The sequence below is a fragment of the Gossypium arboreum genome, chromosome 10, assembly GCF_025698485.1.
Source record: "Gossypium arboreum isolate Shixiya-1 chromosome 10, ASM2569848v2, whole genome shotgun sequence".
NCBI classification, from domain to species: domain Eukaryota; kingdom Viridiplantae; phylum Streptophyta; class Magnoliopsida; order Malvales; family Malvaceae; genus Gossypium; species Gossypium arboreum.
The window spans coordinates 1,936,762-1,955,172 of record NC_069079.1 but is presented as its reverse complement, the minus strand read 5'-3'; the positions used below and the strand labels follow the sequence as shown (position 1 = coordinate 1,955,172).

General features: G+C 30.8%; 3 protein-coding genes across 3 annotated transcripts; 1 reads left to right on the top strand and 2 right to left on the bottom strand.

The window, feature by feature from the left end:
* Positions 1–1,517: 1,517 nt before the first annotated feature.
* LOC108489674 (vacuolar protein 8-like) lies at positions 1,518–3,883 on the bottom strand. Its single transcript, XM_017794365.2, has one exon. The coding sequence runs from the start codon at positions 3,497–3,499 to the stop codon at positions 1,745–1,747; it is 1,755 nt and encodes a 584-aa protein (XP_017649854.1). The 5' UTR covers positions 3,500–3,883; the 3' UTR covers positions 1,518–1,744.
* Positions 3,884–13,238: 9,355 nt separating this feature from the next.
* LOC108489440 (transport inhibitor response 1-like protein Os04g0395600) lies at positions 13,239–17,828 on the bottom strand. Its single transcript, XM_053020021.1, has 4 exons — positions 17,186–17,828; positions 15,681–16,173; positions 14,632–15,395; positions 13,239–14,268 (listed from the first exon to the last, which is right to left on the bottom strand). The coding sequence occupies exons 1-3, from the start codon at positions 17,695–17,697 to the stop codon at positions 14,640–14,642; spliced, it is 1,761 nt and encodes a 586-aa protein (XP_052875981.1). The 5' UTR covers positions 17,698–17,828; the 3' UTR covers positions 13,239–14,268; positions 14,632–14,639.
* On the top strand, positions 13,799–14,316 carry LOC108489441 (dynein light chain 1, cytoplasmic-like). Its single transcript, XM_017793996.2, has 2 exons — positions 13,799–13,936; positions 14,038–14,316. The coding sequence occupies exons 1-2, from the start codon at positions 13,799–13,801 to the stop codon at positions 14,227–14,229; spliced, it is 330 nt and encodes a 109-aa protein (XP_017649485.1). The 3' UTR covers positions 14,230–14,316.
* Positions 17,829–18,411: the final 583 nt, after the last annotated feature.

The window sequence follows — 18,411 nt, the reverse complement described above, 5'->3', positions numbered from 1 at the left end:
TTTAGAACAAAAACATTCTTAAATAAGTTGTTTTTTTAAGAGAATAATTTTCAACTCTTCCAAAAAAAATTTTTTTCCACAAAAACACTTTTAAGAAACATTCCTAAACTAGAATCGAAATCTAATCGTAATTTTGCGCTCAGTATAAAAGCCAATATAAATAAGAAACAAAAGCATTTGCGGGTGAATTAATGCTGTAAGAATCAGATTATGGCCAAATTTATCTTATCAACAATTTTCAATTCAATCATCGGATTAATCATCACAAAATAAAAATATCAAAAAAATCTAAACAAATAAAAAAATCAAAAAAATTAATAAACATAAATAAATAATAATATAAATATAAATATAAACATAAACATTTATTTTATAAATTATAAGAACAAAATTAAATATTTAAATTAGTTTAAATTCGATTCAAATGGTTTTAACCAATTAAATCGATTTTATATTAATTCACACTTCCTCCGATTTTATAGTACTTGAATCACCAATTATTGATTGAACCGAGTAATCCAAGTGATCTACCGCACCAGAAATGAAAATCTTGTGCTCATCTTTCAATCACTGTAATGCTTATATTCTTTAATATTTTATATCTATTTTACAGTGTATTTTTAAAATTCGAAACTATTTTTAGCAAAATTTAGTTGTTAAAATTTTAATCACAATTTTCATGTAAAGTAAAAGTAAAAAGATGAAATTCAGAATTAAACCATAATAGAATTGTTTACCTTAGCTGTCAAAATATTAAACAATAATAGATTATGACACATCCATTCAGATAAAAAAATATATGTAAAAAAATTGATATAAAAACAAACGAAACTTTTGTTGAAATGATAAAATTAAAAGTGTTTTACTTCAATAATTTTCCTATTGAGTTGAGGATCGATTGATGTACGACATCTATATTAACAATAAGACAAACAAATAAGATAATGTTGGCAATAAGACAAGCAAGAATATGAAATATAGAGCCTAGAACTTTCATCTATCCCTTTCGTCTTTGTCCCCTAATGATAAAAGCTTGATTAGGACTTCCAGCCTTCCCCATGTGCAGCAAACAGATAAATGTTGGTAAAAGTATTATGGAGATCCCCGTATTTAGTGTGAGATTACATTTTGCCCTCTTCTAAAGAAATGGGCAAATTAATCCTTATACATTAGATTAAAGAATTAACTAGTCCTTTGTATAAAAATTCTATTCATTTCTATTATTAAAAACTGACATCGCTAATTGAATAACCAAACAGTGACACGTGATATATCACATGCACCTCATGTTGAGCTATAAGGACTACTTTTAATAGTACATTCGGATGAAATTTTTAACAAAATGACTAATTTACTCTTTGATCTAACATACATGATTGGTTTACCCATTTTTTCAGTATAGAGGCAAAATATAATCCAACTCTCAGTACAAGGGACTCCAACGTACTTTTACCTACAAATGCTTCCAAAAGAAATCCACATATACATATATTAACTAAAATAACTACAATTGCATCTTCTTTATAGTATTTTATTTGTTCTCAACATATGAAATTGTAACTCCAAACAACAATGCCTAACTTTACAAAGGATCAAAATCTGTAAGAACAGCTTTTTTATTAAGATTCCTACTTATTACAAATTAAACACACAAAAAAAGCTGTTGGACACAATGAACATTTCAAGTGAATCAAAGATTAGGCCAAAAACACTTATATAGATATACAGTAAATAGAAACTACATTCAATAATGCCATAATCCACTCAGCATACTACGAAATCGATTGCTAGACAGCTTCCTAACAAGTCTTTTGGCATCATAAACTTCAGCTTCAGCAAGTTTTTCTATGTTCTTTAGATAACCAGAGCTGGCAATTTTTCTTCTACCATTATTGCAGCTTGTTAATGACATTAGTATAGAGAGCAAGAGCTTTTTGTTGTTACCTGAAATGGCTTCGTCTCGGTCAAGTGATTGGAGGAGGCAGCCTATGTTTCGGTCGTCTTGGATGAACTGTTTTCGGTTTTTTGGAATTGAGACCAAGCTATGAAGTGTTGTGGTTGCTATGGAACGCACTTCGTATGACTTTGCATCGAGCAGTTTCACGAGCTCGGGGATGAAACCGGCATCCCCCATTGCTTTCTTAGCCTCTTCTGATGCACAACAAAGCCTGGATGTCACCTTTAGAGTTGATTCTTGAACCGAAACCTCGCCATTGCGAAGGAAGAACAACAGTCTATCGATGAACCCATCATTCATCAACATGTTGATGCGGTTTTGCGATGAAAAGCAGAGATCCTCGATCGTCCTTAATGCTATTTCTCTTGTTTTTGAAGAGACGGTCGATTTCGGATCCAAAACGTGTATCAACGCACGAATCCCACCTTCTTTAACAACGATTCGAGTAAGGGATTCATCCCCAGAAGCTATATTTTGAAGGAACTCCATTGAATTGATCTGCACAAGGTCTTCCCTTGATGTTACAAGCTTGATGAATGTTGATATAGCTCCTTCTTCAACCATGAATCTCTTAATTTCTTCAACACCAACAAGATTCCTCAACACCCCACAAGCAGGACCGATCAATTCACCCCCAAAATCACCATTAGAACATATTTTCAACAGAGCAGTCACTCCACCATGAGCTGAAACAGACCATGCATTATCAGCATTAACAGTCAATTTTTGCACACATTTAACAGCTCCTTCTTTACCCAAATCATTCCCAGTTTCCAAAATCCGAACTAAAGGACCAATAATCCCAGCTTTAACCAAAAACCCTTTATATAAATCAAACCCAGAGATCAAATTCACAATCTTTGAAGCTTCACGTTGAATCTCTATCTCTGGGGAATCAAGAAACTGTACTAAAACATTCACAATATCACCAATTTCTATTATAAGTTTAACATACCTCTCATCTTCAGCCAAAACTTGATATAAATTACCCAATGCTTGTTTTTTCATCTCTGTATCCCCAATCTTCATTCTTGTTAATAAATCCCTTATGTAAAACCTCATGTCATCTTTGGAAGCAGTAACACCGGGCCTTGAAACAACAATGGCGAAACCATGGCTTAAAATCCCAGTAGTGTAAAACCCAGAAAGATCCTTCACATGGTTGTCGAATTTAGCAAGTATTACATCGAGGTAGCTTTGCATCAAGAGTTTCCCACTATAAGAAAGATCCACACATGCTCTTGCGAGACGGTGACATTCATTTACGGTGACTAAAATGGAAGGAACCAACGCAGAAAAGACCTCTATGTTTTGAGCAGAACTTGAACCACAGTTTTCAATCGCCATTAACCCAGAACTTAACTCTTCTAGCTTCTTTCGAATAAGTTGCCATTTTACAGTGAAAACTCTGATGCAATGAGAAAGAGAAATCAAGGAAGATATACCCTCAATAACTTGACTGAGACTGGATTTCATTGCTTCGAAAGATTCAGCTGAGTTTTCTTGTTGCTGTTGCTGCTTTGGTTTCTCTTCTTCTCCCATTTTTGTTAGTTTTAGATTTTATCACTAACATTAAACCAATCCCATTTTAGGCTTTTAAGAAAGGAATCAAAGGAAGGAACACCACCTGCGTATCTATGGAGTTTTATCTTTTTGTTTTTGCAGATGAAACTGAAATGGGGTGTTTAAAGTGACAAAGTCAATAGGATGGAGATGAAGATGATTTAAAGGCAAAAAAAAAGTGTGATGAAGGAGATGAAGGAAAGAAGGAATTGAAAAGCTTTTTATCTCTTCTGATGTTTGTACATCAATGGATTTTACATTTGCATTGGGTAGCTACGAGTTCTTATATCTGTACATAATAAAAGAGAAAATCTAGTAAAATCTTCAATAGATATTGAGAAGGGCAGTAAAGAATGGTAAGCAAAATCTAACTTTCTATTACCAAAAATTGATAAATGCCTAATTCCCATAAAAAGAATTAATATACAATTTGGTACCTAAGTTTTGCTTCAATATTTAATTTAGTACTTCAATTATTTTTTGTATCAATTTGATACTTAAGTTTGAGTTTTTTTTTGTCTTAATTAAGTACCTATATTTTCTTACTAGAGCAAAACGTCAAACATTCATTAGATCACATGATGTTGGTTGGTTTGAATATTAATTTGAACATTGAAACCAATCTCGTATCAAATTGAATATTAAAACCAAATTTAAGTACCAAATGATATATTAACTCATAAACAAAAATTACAGCCCTCTTTCTTTAACAAAATTCACAATTACTCTATACATATCTCAAATTTATATAATTTTGGATTCAAATTAATTTTAAATTTAAATAATTTGTGTTCAAAGTCATTTCAATTTTATCATCAAATTTAAATATTTTGAGTGACTTATTTGAATAAGTTTAAATTTTAATCATTCTAGATTGAAATTATTTTAAGTGGAGGTTTATACATGGTGCATTAGTTAGTACTCAATTTTAGTTTTGTGGAGATTGAAACTTGGATTAGCTATCATCATACATCAACCACTTCATTATTACAATATATAGTATATATAAAGTTTATTAATATTTGATCTAAACGAGATTTTAGAAAAGGGTGGTTATGTTCATTCATATATACTCAACACTAAATGATTAAAGACCGAATATTATAAATATATATATATATATATATATCGATTGAAGAGGATGTGGGTTTAAGTGTGTTGAAGTGCATTATACTACTATTTATGGATTGGGGAGGATATTATGTCAAAAAGAGCAGATATAATCAGAACCTATGATGAATTGTTCAATATTAATAGGATGGTGTATAATTATGCAATAAAATAGTGGGTAAAAGCTATAGTTTTGAGTTTGTTGGAATTAGGGAAGATAGCCCCTCCAACTTTAATTTTATCAATAAAGAAAAAAATACAATAAACATTCACGAGATTGAAATTGTGATTCTCACAATTTTTTAAAAGATATGGTAAGATTATCAACTTTACTTAATTATATGTTAATTATACTATTCATACCTTTTTAACTTTTTTTTTACTTATATTAGCCCATCCCATTTTGTTAACATTGGATGAAATTGAATTTAATACAATAATTACTTTCTAAAGGTGATATTCTAAGTTGAGTTTCTTACCACTTTTTGGCAACTAATAAATATACATATATAGGTAGGACTCACTTTCAACCTAGTTCCAATTCAAGAGAAGGCTTAAGTCAAGAGTTAGTCCTTAAAATGTATCTGTTTTTTCATTTTAGTACTTTTTTTTTGTCTCATTTTAGTACTTGAATTATCATTTTCGTCTCAATTTTTCTTATAATAAAAAAAAAATTGTCAATAAAAAAGTAACACATAGCACACTCTTATTATGGGCAAATAAATTTGGGGTAAAATAAGACAAAAACGGTAGGTTACCTATCAAAATGGGATAAAAAATTTTAAATACCATAATAAACAAAGATATAATTCAGAGGCCAATTTGTGAGTTAACCTTAAGGTTAAATTTTACTATTAGTCCAGTACTATACAAAAGTTATAAATTTAGTCTCTAGTCATTTTTAGTTTTTTTACTTTTTAAAAATTGAAAATCCAATCATGACTAAACGGAAATCGTTAAATTCAGTAAGTTTTGCTATTTTCCGAAATCTTATGTAGCAAACATATTATTACATTTGTAATGTCATACTAACTTGTTATTTCTACATATTACTTACGAAAAGCAAGTAAATGAATTTAACAGTTTTTGTACACGTCAAAAGCTAAAATTTCAAAATTCGAAAAGTAAAGGGGTTAAGAGTGATTAAATTAGAGAACATAGACTAAATGCATAGTACAAAACTAAAAACATAATTTTACTATTACTGTTTGGGTCAAAATTGAAATATTAAAAAAATACAATGACTAAAATTTACCAAATTAAAGTACATAGACTAAATACACAATTTATGCATAGTAGAAGGACTAACAGAAAATTTTGACCTAAATCTAAAGGAACACTTTAAAAAGTTCGGTATTGCGTTTGGTTAAAGAATAAAGAGCTGAATTTTTACTATATTTCTCGAGCACCCAAACTTTTTTTTTTTTAAATAAATCCTTACTCCATGCATTTCTTTTAAAAGAAGTGAATGAATTAGGAATCACTTGAAAATCACTCATTAAAAACCTACAAATTTGCCAAGTAAGACACATACATAAAGAAGAACCAAAAGAAAACACAAAGCCCCTTTATGGACCACCCAATTTATTTTTAGAAATTTAATCCCTTTATTTTTCAGATTTTAGAATTCAACTCCAATTGTTAACACTGTTTAATTTGTTGGTGTGACGTTTTGATATAAAATAAATACTCACTTGATAGTGGTGTAATTAAAAAGAAAACTTTGTAATGAACTTAAATTGAGTAAAATAATTTTAATAACTGGACCTAAATTTTAAAATATGAAAATATAGAGACTAAATTACAAAATTATGAAGATTACAAATACTTATGGCATATTTTAACCAAAAAGAAGATGTAGAAAGTCCCTATCACTTGAAAACCCATGTGAAGCCCCTTTGTTGGATAACCCTTTGAGCTTAGCTGTTTACCTTTCCAATAGGAAGTGCAAAATGAACCAACATACCATTTGTAAATAAAGTTGCTCTCTTTTTCTAACTTTTTTTCCCTTCATTTTTATTAAAATTAATAAATAAATCTTGGTTTAGATAATGTGAGAAATTTAAGAAAAGAACAAAAGTTGTGTTATTGTCGACCAAAAAAAATGCAAAAAGAGAACATAAAAGGGGAATTGACCCTTGGGTTAATTACACCATGCGTCTTTAATTATGATTTAAATTTTAAATTGGTCTTGAATTTTAATTGAGTTATCATATTATCAACATTGTATTAATCATATCATTTGATCAATCTGGTCATCAAATCAGGTATTAAATGATAATTCAAATTTGACGTGGAACATCTTAAACAAGATTTTAAATACATATGTACTTATCATATGAACAATATGAATATGACATGTTAAATTTAAGTTATTTGTGCAATAGGTACATATGTGTTTTAAATATGTTCCACATCAAATTCATGATAGAATTCAACTCCTAAATTCACTGCTAAACTAATATAAGGACATGATTGATACGATATTGATACTTTAAGGACTTAAGTATTAAAAAATTTTGATATGATTTAAGATATCTGAAAAAATTAACCCTTTTTGAGCTTTGAAAAGATAAGATGAGGAATTTATGGTATTTGTGCTTATTGGCAAGAACATCATAAACAAAGGGAAAAAGGAAAAACTCCCTCGTAAAAAGACAATTGAAATGTTCAAAAAATCTAATTCTATGCTACGATTGTCGTATTCCCATACAAAATGTCCCCATATTACTATGTATCTGTGAGTCACGGATCAATATTTTATGAAATCTTATCACAAGAATTAAGGTTCAATTTAGGCCAAGTCTTTATGATTTTATTAAATAATTATATTTAATTTTTGTTTTTTAAGAAGTAATTGAATGTGCGGTGTGTTTACTTGCGGTTATTATAAAAATAGCAGTGATGGTGAGATTAAATACTATAACGATATTATAGCATAAGACAAAAAGAAAGTTAAAGTCACCGCTCTTAAAGTAAACATACATCTAAAGGGGCAAGCCTAGCCACCAATGTTAGTGTTAAACGCCACCTTAAATATGACGTGTGAAGCATATGCAGAACAAATGGATTAAGTTGTAAATATGCGTAAATAAAAATAAATCTAACTAAAAATTTTAAAAATTTAGAAAAAAAAAATAATTGAAATTTTTAAAAAATTATAAAGAATTTTCATTCTAAAATTTTAGGAGACCAAGGTCCTCGCCAACTCTAATGAGGGTCTGCCCCTACCTTGGAACCGCATATGTGTAAAATCGATCAAGTACTTATATATTCACACGCTTTATCTTAGTGGGGTCTTTGTTTTTTCCCTCTTTTTTACTCAATATTATCATACAACACCCTATCATCAATCTTTAATTTAATTTGGTCATTTTAGATTTTATGTTAAATTTATTAAGTCCTATTATTTTTAAAATTTTATACGGTAAATATATTATCACATATGTAGTATTATGTAATTTGTTATTCCACATATTACTTATAAAAATCTTGCTAATGGAATTAACGATGACGATTTGCGTCAAGATTGAAATTTTAAAATTTGAAAAAGTATAAAAACTAAAATTAATCTACTCGAATAGTATACATGGACTAAATCCACAACTTACGTACACTACAGGGACTAAAAGCAAAATATGACCATATTTCAATTACCATAGAGAATCTTCATTTTTTATTACATATTGGTTTTCAATTTTCAAACTAGTTTTCAAAGGCATTTGTTTTCCCTATATCATTATCAAATTGTAGGATATGCAATAATGCTATGTAGGGCTTTTTTTTGTTGTTGTTCATCAATTGTAAAGTTTCCATGGTTGGATATAGGCTATAAAGTGCCTAAAACTCTATGATAATGCACTGTTTTTGTTATTTAATACCATATATATGAAACGTTACGTACAAAAAATACATAATGTGCAAAAGCAAGAAAGTGGTGTACCTTTAAGTAGGGCACAAGGGAAAAAAAAATAAAAATTTTCTAAAAGAGATGCACAATTACAAAATATCTTTGCTTCAAAGAGAAAGGGTGCAGATAATAAATATATAAATTCATGTTCATTTACTCCAAAACAAGAGACAAAAAAAAAAGTTCCAATAATAGGAGGTTAAAGAAGAAGAAAAGGCAAATGGAACATTGGGTGATGGGACATTTGGATCTGGTTTCTTTTCATTTCTTAGTGGAATCTTCCCATTATATGGTTGCATTTATTTCAAGTATTGAATGGACAATTATGATTGAGAATATGAGCAATGGGAATGGTAATTGGAGAGAAATTTATTTGCCTAATTGAGGTTGGGATTAGGGTAATTGTATCAATCATTATAATTTGAGAATTTGATGTTTATTTATCTATGTTTATAATTTTAAGGCGGAAGAGATTTTAAGTTCGAGTTTTGTATAATTAGTTAGTTGTGGGTGTTTTGTTAGAATTATTCTAGTTGTAGTTAGTTAATTGTTGAATTAATTATTCAGTTCAATTTATAATATTCGGTAATTATAATTTCAGAAAACAAAATTTTAATCTCACCTCAATTTTGAATTTGATGTTTATCGATTTGTGTTTATGTCTTAAGGTTCGGGTTTTGGAAACTTTGAAATTTTAAAATCAAGTGCCACATTATATCAAATTGGGTTCTTCTCCAGACTTATTGTAGTTATAGTTAGTTTGAGTTTAGTTAGTTGTGTATTGATTATTTAGTTAATTGGCTAGTCATTAATTCAAGATTTATCATGGTTGTAGTTAGTTAGTTATAGTTTTGAGGATTTCATAGCAATTAATACCCGTGATGTGATCCATTAATAGGGGTCTAATTACATTTCATTTAGAGTTATAAATTAATTTCAAAGTTAAATTTAATTAGTTTGAACCCAAATTTAATCAAATTTTATAACTTAAACTCAGAAATGATTCTGAGCACACAAAGATTCAAATAAAATTTACCAAAATACAAAATAATCCTAAATGACTTAAAGTCGAGACAACTCGTCCTAAAAATTTAATAAATAAACTTGAATGTCTTAAACCCAAAATTACTCAAATCCGAAATAGTCAAAAAATACAAAACAACTTAAATTCACAATGACCTAAAATCAAAATAATCCAAACTTAATCGAAATCTTGATTGACTTGATTCAAAACCAACCTAATCCGCACAACCGTAACCCTACCCCGCAGCTGAGTATGGTCCTTACCATTAAACCAAACATAATAAGGACCTCACCGGGGTGGTGTGTGGAACCACTGTTGGAAGAAAGAAAAGCAAATTGGTTTGGCTTTCAATCGTAGCTATCTAAGCAGATTGGCATACACACATTATGGGCAGATACATGAATTGCAATGCGAGCAGTCAATTGAAAACATCAAAACATGTGCTTAAGCCCATAGATCATGGCATTGGTTACTATATGCTTTGTCAATTGCCATTGATCCTACCATGCAAAACATGACTAAGAATCTCTTCAACCTATTTCTTTTATATTTTCAAAGTAAGATACAAATCAGTAATTTGTAGGGCAAGAAAGGGATATAAGATAATGAAAAATATAAAGCAATGGGACCTCAAAAATTAGATCCAATTCCAATATGACTTTGATTATGATTGCTTCAATTGTGAGAGAGATAGCTTACTAGAAAGTTGCTTAAACTGAGCTTCTCTCATCGTGTTTTTGGATTGAAGCACAAGATTTTTTATTTTATTTTTATTTTTATTGGTGATAATAGGCTCAAATAATCATATTAAAAGAAAAAGCCTAAATAGACCTTTCATTTGACCATACCTAACCTTCAAGTAGGGTTGTAAGTGAGGTTTAGGTAGTAGTTTTTTTAGGGTCAAATTTTGCTATTAGTCCCTTTATTATGTATAAATTATGGGTTTAATCCCTATAATTGGATCTATTTCAGCTTCTGTATTTTCCAAATTTTAAAAGTATAGTCATGATCCAAACGGTTACAATTAAATTATGCTATTAGTATTGTACTATAGGCAAAGTTGTAGATTTAATTTATATTCTCTAATTTGATCATTCTCTGTTCCTGTTCTTTCAAGATTTTAAAATTCCAATATTGACACAAACAATAGACTCATTATAGGTTTTACTCATATCCGCTCTTTTTAACACAATGCTTAGAATTATCTATAGCCTCTCTCCAACCCATAAATAGTAGGATAATGCACTTCAGCACACTCGAACCCACGTCTTCCTACATTGACAATAATGCCCATACTAATCAAGTTAATACTCAATCGACAAATATTTTTTTTGAAAGAAATTAAATCCTAAAAAGAACACATAAAACATAATTTCTAGAAATAAATGAGGCCTAATGGGATCTTTAGTGGGCCTTAAGGAAACTTGGATTTTAGGACAGATGCCATTGAGATCAGTAGTATCACATGCTAGGGTAAGATGAATGTGGACCATTTTCAAGCCCTATCATTTGTATGGTACCATAGCTGAAATGATGAGTAATGGTAAAATAAAGTAGGTTCTTTGCTTTGAAGTAAAAATATCTAAATATATATATGATTGTTAATATTAGAGTTGAGTTTGGTTGTGTGGGATATTTTTAATTTTTAAATTGTTTATGATAATTTAATTTGATTGGATTCCATTTTTCGTTTTTTGGTTATAGATTTTTGGTTTATTTTTAGGTTATCAATAATTTTAGGGTAAACTATATTAATAGTCACTCAATTATTAATAAGTTTTTTAGTCACCAAATTATGAAAAGTTACAAAATAGTCACTCAATTATTAATTTTTTTCCTTTTTGGTCACTAATTATCAATTCAATCTTATATTTTAAAATTTTAGCTCTCAATGTTTATAATTACCTAATTTTATCTTGCTTTTTATATGAAATGTAATTCAACACACAATGTGTAAATTAGAAACAAAAACAAAATAAAATTTTTATGTTTATAATTAAAATAGGTAATCCCCATATACATTTCTTTCTTTATATTTCAAATAGCTAAGAATTAGCTATCTTTCAATGACGATTAACTCGTTTTTTTATTAGCTTGAAATGGTTGCCATTGATTACGCAAATCATTTTTTTAAGCGGTTAGACTTGAATTTAGGTTGAATTGATAATGTTGGTATTTTTTTATTTTTAAGAAATTGAATTGAATAGTTTTTAAATTTTGAGTTGTTGAATGATTCAAGCGTGAATCTTATGAAATCTTATCAAATTACACAATTTAAACATCGAGAGTTAATTGCTTCAGAATCAAGATTAATTTGACACAATTTATAAATATTAAGAGTAAAAACCGTTACTACGCAAATTTTAAAAGGTGTCATCTTTTCATTAATCATTCAACGGTCGATGACAAAAAAAAATTTCTTGATAGTTGAGTGATTACCTAAGGTAATTTATCCTAACTATTATATAGTTTTTTTTAATAATTTTTATAGAAAAATTTAGGGTTTTTGTTAACGGCATAAGTAAGCAGTAATTAAAAGCACGTTCAAATTCTGTTAATGTAATTCTTCCTTCCCTAATTTGAAACTTAGACTTTGTAAAAAAATTAATTTTATTATTTTAAAACATTTACTTTTACATCATAATAAAATAAATTATAAATTAAATAAAATAAACTTTAATTCCATCTAATTTAAATCGATTCAAATAATCAGAAAATTTTTAACTTATTTTTCAAAAATTGTAAAAAAATTACTGTTTAAAATCAATTTTCAATTTCTGGAATATATTTTTCTTAGCCCTAATAATTGCTTCTTGCAGATTCATGGTCCATGTTACTGCCCTTCTTGAAACAATATTCATAGGAAAGTGTAGCTTTCACATTTCACAGGTTCACTGTGAGTATACTTTATGGATTCCATTCTGCTTTTCAGGTAAAAGATGATTTTGGACATGTGAACCCTTTCCTTTTTACCTTTTTTAACTTCTTTTTGATGATCTCTCAAATTCAACTCAACTAGGTTTGAAAAACCCATTTTTTGAAGAATAAATTTATCAGTTTGACTGATTCGATTGAAATTAAAAAAAAATAGTTTAATTGACTAATTTCATGTGTTGATCAATTAAATGGTAAGTATAAATCATTTAAATTGATTTTGTTAAGTGGATTAAAGTTCTGTTTGATCAATATTAAAAGTTGACTAAAGTTATTTAAGGTTGAAAAATTGAAGCAATAAAAAAAACTCGAAATGGTCACAGTTAATTCCATCACCACTAGTGCATTTAAATAAGTCATTCTCTATTAGCTCACCCCTAATTCCATCACCACACCTACATTTAACAAGTCAAATTTTATTATTAATCTTTATATTGCTTCTAAATTATAAATCTAATTTTTACTATAATTTGATCAATTTTAATTTGTGTATCTTGAATTTTAAAATTTCAATCTTGATCCAAATAATAACATTTAAATCCATTAGGTTAAATTCAGTTATTAGTTTCATATTATATACTTAAGTTGTGAATTTAATTTTTATTCTCTAATTTAATCATTTTTAGTCATTATACTTTTCGAATCTAGTCTCGATTAACTAAAAGATGACCTATTTTACGAGTATCATGTAAAAATAATAAACTAATATTACATTAAACTTGCAATAATACCAAATAAGATTTTGAAAATATTAGAATTTTAATTCAAGAAAAAGTAATCAAAGATGTCAATCTGCAGCTACCACAAATTACAAACCATTCAAATATTACTTTGCAATTATAATTTACATTTAAGGAATTGGGTAACCTAGATTTATCAACTAAGACCAGGTCTTTATCTTATGGGAAAATGATCATGTAATAATACAGTAATGTGGAAAGGTCAATAAGAAAAGTTAATCAAAATTTGGTCCTTTTTGATCAAATAAAAAAGAAAGATAAAGCAATATATCATACTACCACAAATTCACATATCATCAAAGATAATGTGGACCCAAATATAGTTTTATCTCTTTTTGACACGTTCTGCAAATAGTTTTAGTAGATGCCTAAGTCAACTTTTAATCCATTGCATCAAGTAACCAACCGGCTTTTAATCGATCGAACCAGTTTCCTGTGGGTTCGAACTTGGACTTTCTGGTTCGTTTTTCTATATAATCCTTCCAATTATATAGCCTTGAGTCTCCACTGCCTTCCTCTTCAAGCTTTCTTCCCCGACAACCAAGGTTTTATCCAAAGCGATGTTGGAGGGTAAAGCGATTGTAGGCGAAACCGATATGCTCCATACGATGCAGAAGGATGCACTTCACTTAGCTGCAAAAGCTCTTGATATCTTCGAAGCCACTGAATCGACTGATATAGCCCAGTTTATAAAAAAGGTGAGGGCTCTAAGCTAGAATTTATTGTAACTCCATATGGGGTATCGGATATGTTGGAGACTATATACCGTATGCGTCTTTGATTTGAGTTCTAAATGCAGGATTTCGACAGGGTATACGGACCTGGGTGGCAATGCGTTGTAGGGACGGATTTTAGTTCATTTGTGACGCACTGCCATGGTTGCTTCATACACTTTTGCGTTGGCAGTCTTGCGATCTTGCTCTTCAGGGGTGCAGTAAATCAAGCAAAAGAGGCAAACTTGTTCCCGACCTTCGAGGCTTTAGATGCTTAGACGGTCTAAACTTAAAATGTTTCTCTGTTTGCCTGTCACCTAAAAGAAAGAAAACAACGTTGAATAATCGACTTCAAGTTCTGCAAATCCTGATGTTGTCTTTTGTGTAACCTTTTACAGCTGAAAACATGCTTTCATTCTTTGAAACAGAAGAGAACTGAGAAATTCAGTCTCAAAAGAACCCGAAACTAAATATCAATGAATAAAGATAAACATAGCTCAGCTCCATCAAGAAATAAAATGAATGGAGCCATAACACTGAACCGGCATAAACACTAGCAACCCGTTTCAACTAGAGAATAAACATCCTTTGCGTTACAGTACAACTTTTAAGGACTCTGTGAGGGCATGCCAGCACGTGTGTGTTTGAGTGAGAGAGAGAGAGAGAGAGAGAGAGATTACCAAGCATTTCAGAGAGTAAGAACAGATGGTGGGGCATCCCTCCGTGGGCCAGCAATCGAACGATAAACATAGACTTTATCAGCTTGACTATCATCACTTCCATCCTCCTTCATTACCTCAACGTTCAACCTAGGCATCTCCCTTGCCAATAGCCTACAACCATTCATTGTCACATTGCAGGCCGACATCCAAAGTGACCTCATAGATTCGTACTTCTCCAAACCTGACAGCAGTGCAGCATTTCCAAACGGGCAATCTCGTATCTCAAGTTTCCTTAGTTTTGAACAACCTCCCATAACACACTGCATCCCCCAGTCACTGCTGCCTGCAAATGCCACTGAGAGGGTCTCCAAGTTCTTAGCATACCTACCGATATACTCGAATGTCAGATCAGTTAAGCGACCTGAAACTGAAAGCCTCTGAAGTTTAGTGCATGTCTTAACCACAGCACCAAAAGCTTCATCCATAGGTTCATTTGTGATATGATCCGGTTGACCCGGGTTCATTATGCATAATCGGAAATGAGTAAAATCAGGGCAGTTCTGTACAATGGTTGCTACAGCAGCATTAGTCATTTGACAACAAAAATAGAGAACATAGTGGAGTCTCGGGCAACCAAAAGACACAGCCACAAACCCAGCTTCAGTGACTCCATGGATAATTTCCTCGTCAAACAGATCAGCAGGGAAAACTCGTAGTTCCTCAAGCAAAGGGCAGTTCATTCCAACAGCCTCCAGCCCCTTGTCTTCTACCGTGTCCAAGACCTATAACAAAAGTATTAGGAAGTTAAGCTCGCCACAATTTATGGTTATTAAACAAGAATGCATGTTATCAATGATCGATTTGCCCTTTGGATGAGCAGGAATTTCTTGCTCAAAGAACCAACCGTTCTTGACCATGAAAATATTTAATTTGTCAAGTCATCATGATGTGAAGCAAGCTAAGGATCATGAAAGAGTCAAATACAACACAGCATGGAGCCATTAGTGAATTACTTCGTAAAACAACGAGACAAAACGGAAAGAGTTGAAATAAAGGAGTCTTCTTACCCATAGGCGTTTAAGTCGTGGACAATGAGCCAGAAGTTTAGCCAATTCATCGCTTCTCAAAGCAGCATAGCTCAAGTTCAAGAATGTTAGATGCGTGCACACAGGATACAGGGCAGGGAGATATATCCCCTTGGCATCCCACAAACCAGATAGCGTATGCATATTCTTGCAATTACTTAACGCACTTTCAAGCTCTACACATTGGCGGAAAGTAAGTTCTTCCGAGAACGAGCCCGTACCGAGCTCAGCTAATTGTGGGGCATTAACAAGAAGTCTTTGTAACTGTTCCAACGATACACTCCTATTCAACTTCAAAACCCTCATTGACTTGCACCTACCTACAAGCCTCTCAAGAGCATCGAAATTAATATCGCTACTCAAGTTGGCAAAGTTGAGCACTTCCAATGATGTGAAGCTTTCCGGGAAGCAGCTCAACCAACTACCCCCTTTATCATCAATGCCATTCTCCTGTATGTCAAGCTCAGTCAAGTTCCTGCAAATGAAATTATGAAATTAAAAACGTCCATAGCACGGAATCAATTCGATAATGCAGTCCAACAACCACCTAAAATACCACCATATCAACAGGCAATTAGCTCTAAGAAACTAAGAAGGTACATACATTTCTTCTTCAATCATTCATAAAGCACATATAAAGATGTAAATTCTCCCAACCAATGAAAATAGGCATATCCGGAAATGATAACATCGAGGATATGCCCACAATAAATGAATAATAAAAGTGAAAATGTCACATCAAATAAAAAGGAAGACAAAAAAGTGAAAGGAATTGGAAAAGTAAGAGCTGTTTCATACTTTCATTTCTAATTTCCACTAAAAGTCCATATTATTCGTCAAGTTAAGAGAAAAAGAAAAAAAAAAAGAGAAAATCATGTCAATCATTTTCTAACCAATACCCAAAAATATGCCCATTAATTGCACATAGTGCATAATCTCAATTAACTATCTTTCTAAACTAACCACTTACAGAAAATAGAATCCAGCAATCTTCTACTTCATTTCTAGTAGAAACTAGTTTATAGATTTGGTTTCCTTACAATTTCAACTTTATAATTGTAATGAAATATACAATTTGAGCAGAGTTTCATAGCAAATAAATTCATTTACAAGAAAAAAATAAGATACATAGATTTAAATTTTATCATAATATTTTTAGAAGATTTTATCATAAAATTAAATTCCCAATACTGCAAAATTAGTGGAAAATGATATTTGTGTTGCTTGCATTGACATCAATGATAAGCCTTACATCAAAATGCTCCTTTGACAATTATAGGCCAAACGTCATATTCCAATAAATAAATAAAAACCAAAAAGGAACCCAAGGAAAAAAAAGAAAAGAAAATTAAAAAACTAATCTACTTTTTTTTTCCTTCATTTTCTATGGTATATCCCAAATAAACACAAGATTTTTAAAAAATGATAATTCAAAAAATTTTCAGCGATTTTTTTGAATTTTGAAGTATAAGAAGTGACGAACTTACTTGCAGTGAGTGGCAATGGCGGCAAGTCCGTTAGTGCTAAAACCGTCACAGCTTAAAAGGGAAAGAGCTTTAAAGTTAGGGAAAGAAACTGCGAGAAACTCCAAGCTTTCATCGCTGATCGCCATTCGCTTAAGCCTAAGCTCTTCGAGGAACGGATACTTAGCCGCGAAAACGACCAGCCACGCGTGGATATCGGCTCCCCAATTTTCCGGCACCAAGTTGAAGTCAGAAAACCTAGGTTTCCCCTTCAAAGTCACGCTCCTTATCTTCGGGAACCGCCGCGCGACGATCTCCGGCGAAACCGAGTAACAGTTTCCGATGAAGACGTGAGTCCTCGACCACCGTTCCGCGTTGTACCAGTCCTTGCAAACCAAAGAAACGGAGCTCCGGTCCCTGTGGGATTTCAAAAGGGAGAGAACTCGCTCCAGCACTTCGTCGGGAAATGACGACCGACGAGTTGACTCGTCCAAGTTCGGCGAGTCCTTCGACCTCTTCAGCTCCGATGGTTCCATTCTACGTTTCAGGTTTACAAACCGGGCATCCGAAAACCCGAACCGGAGATCCGAACTGAAAATGAATGGGCTATAAAGAAGGAAAGGGAGAGCACCTTGCGTATTATGGCAAAAGGAGCAGAGGAAATATAAATAAATAAGTAAAAAAAAAAGCTGTATATTTATTATTTTATTATTTTTATTAATAATTGCGTATTATTGTAATAATATTATTAAAGGGTAAAGAAACTAATAATATTATATTAATGTGTGATTATTCTAATAATATTTTGGTCAAAAATTTAAAAAAAAAAAACAAGGTGCTGCAAATCAAATTATTAATTAACGTTGCTAAACATTGATTAAGGTGAAATTTTAATTAGTTTTTAATATACTAAATATATTTTTAAAAATTTAACTTCATTTATGAATTACATTAAATTTAAATCTTGTTATTAAATTCGCATTTTATAAGTAAAAAATAAAACAAAAATTAAAAAACGAATAATTGATTTAGATTTTCAAAGCCGTTATTTGCAAATAAAAATATTTAAAATATTTTAATTGAATTTTATCTAAAATTATGATGAGAAATAAATTAAATATTTGTAAATATTTGAATTTGTATTATTTGAACTTATATTTTAATATTTAAATTTAATGCGGTGAGATAAATGTATTATGATTAACTCAAATAATATTAACTCATTTAAAATGAATTTATTATTTCTATTA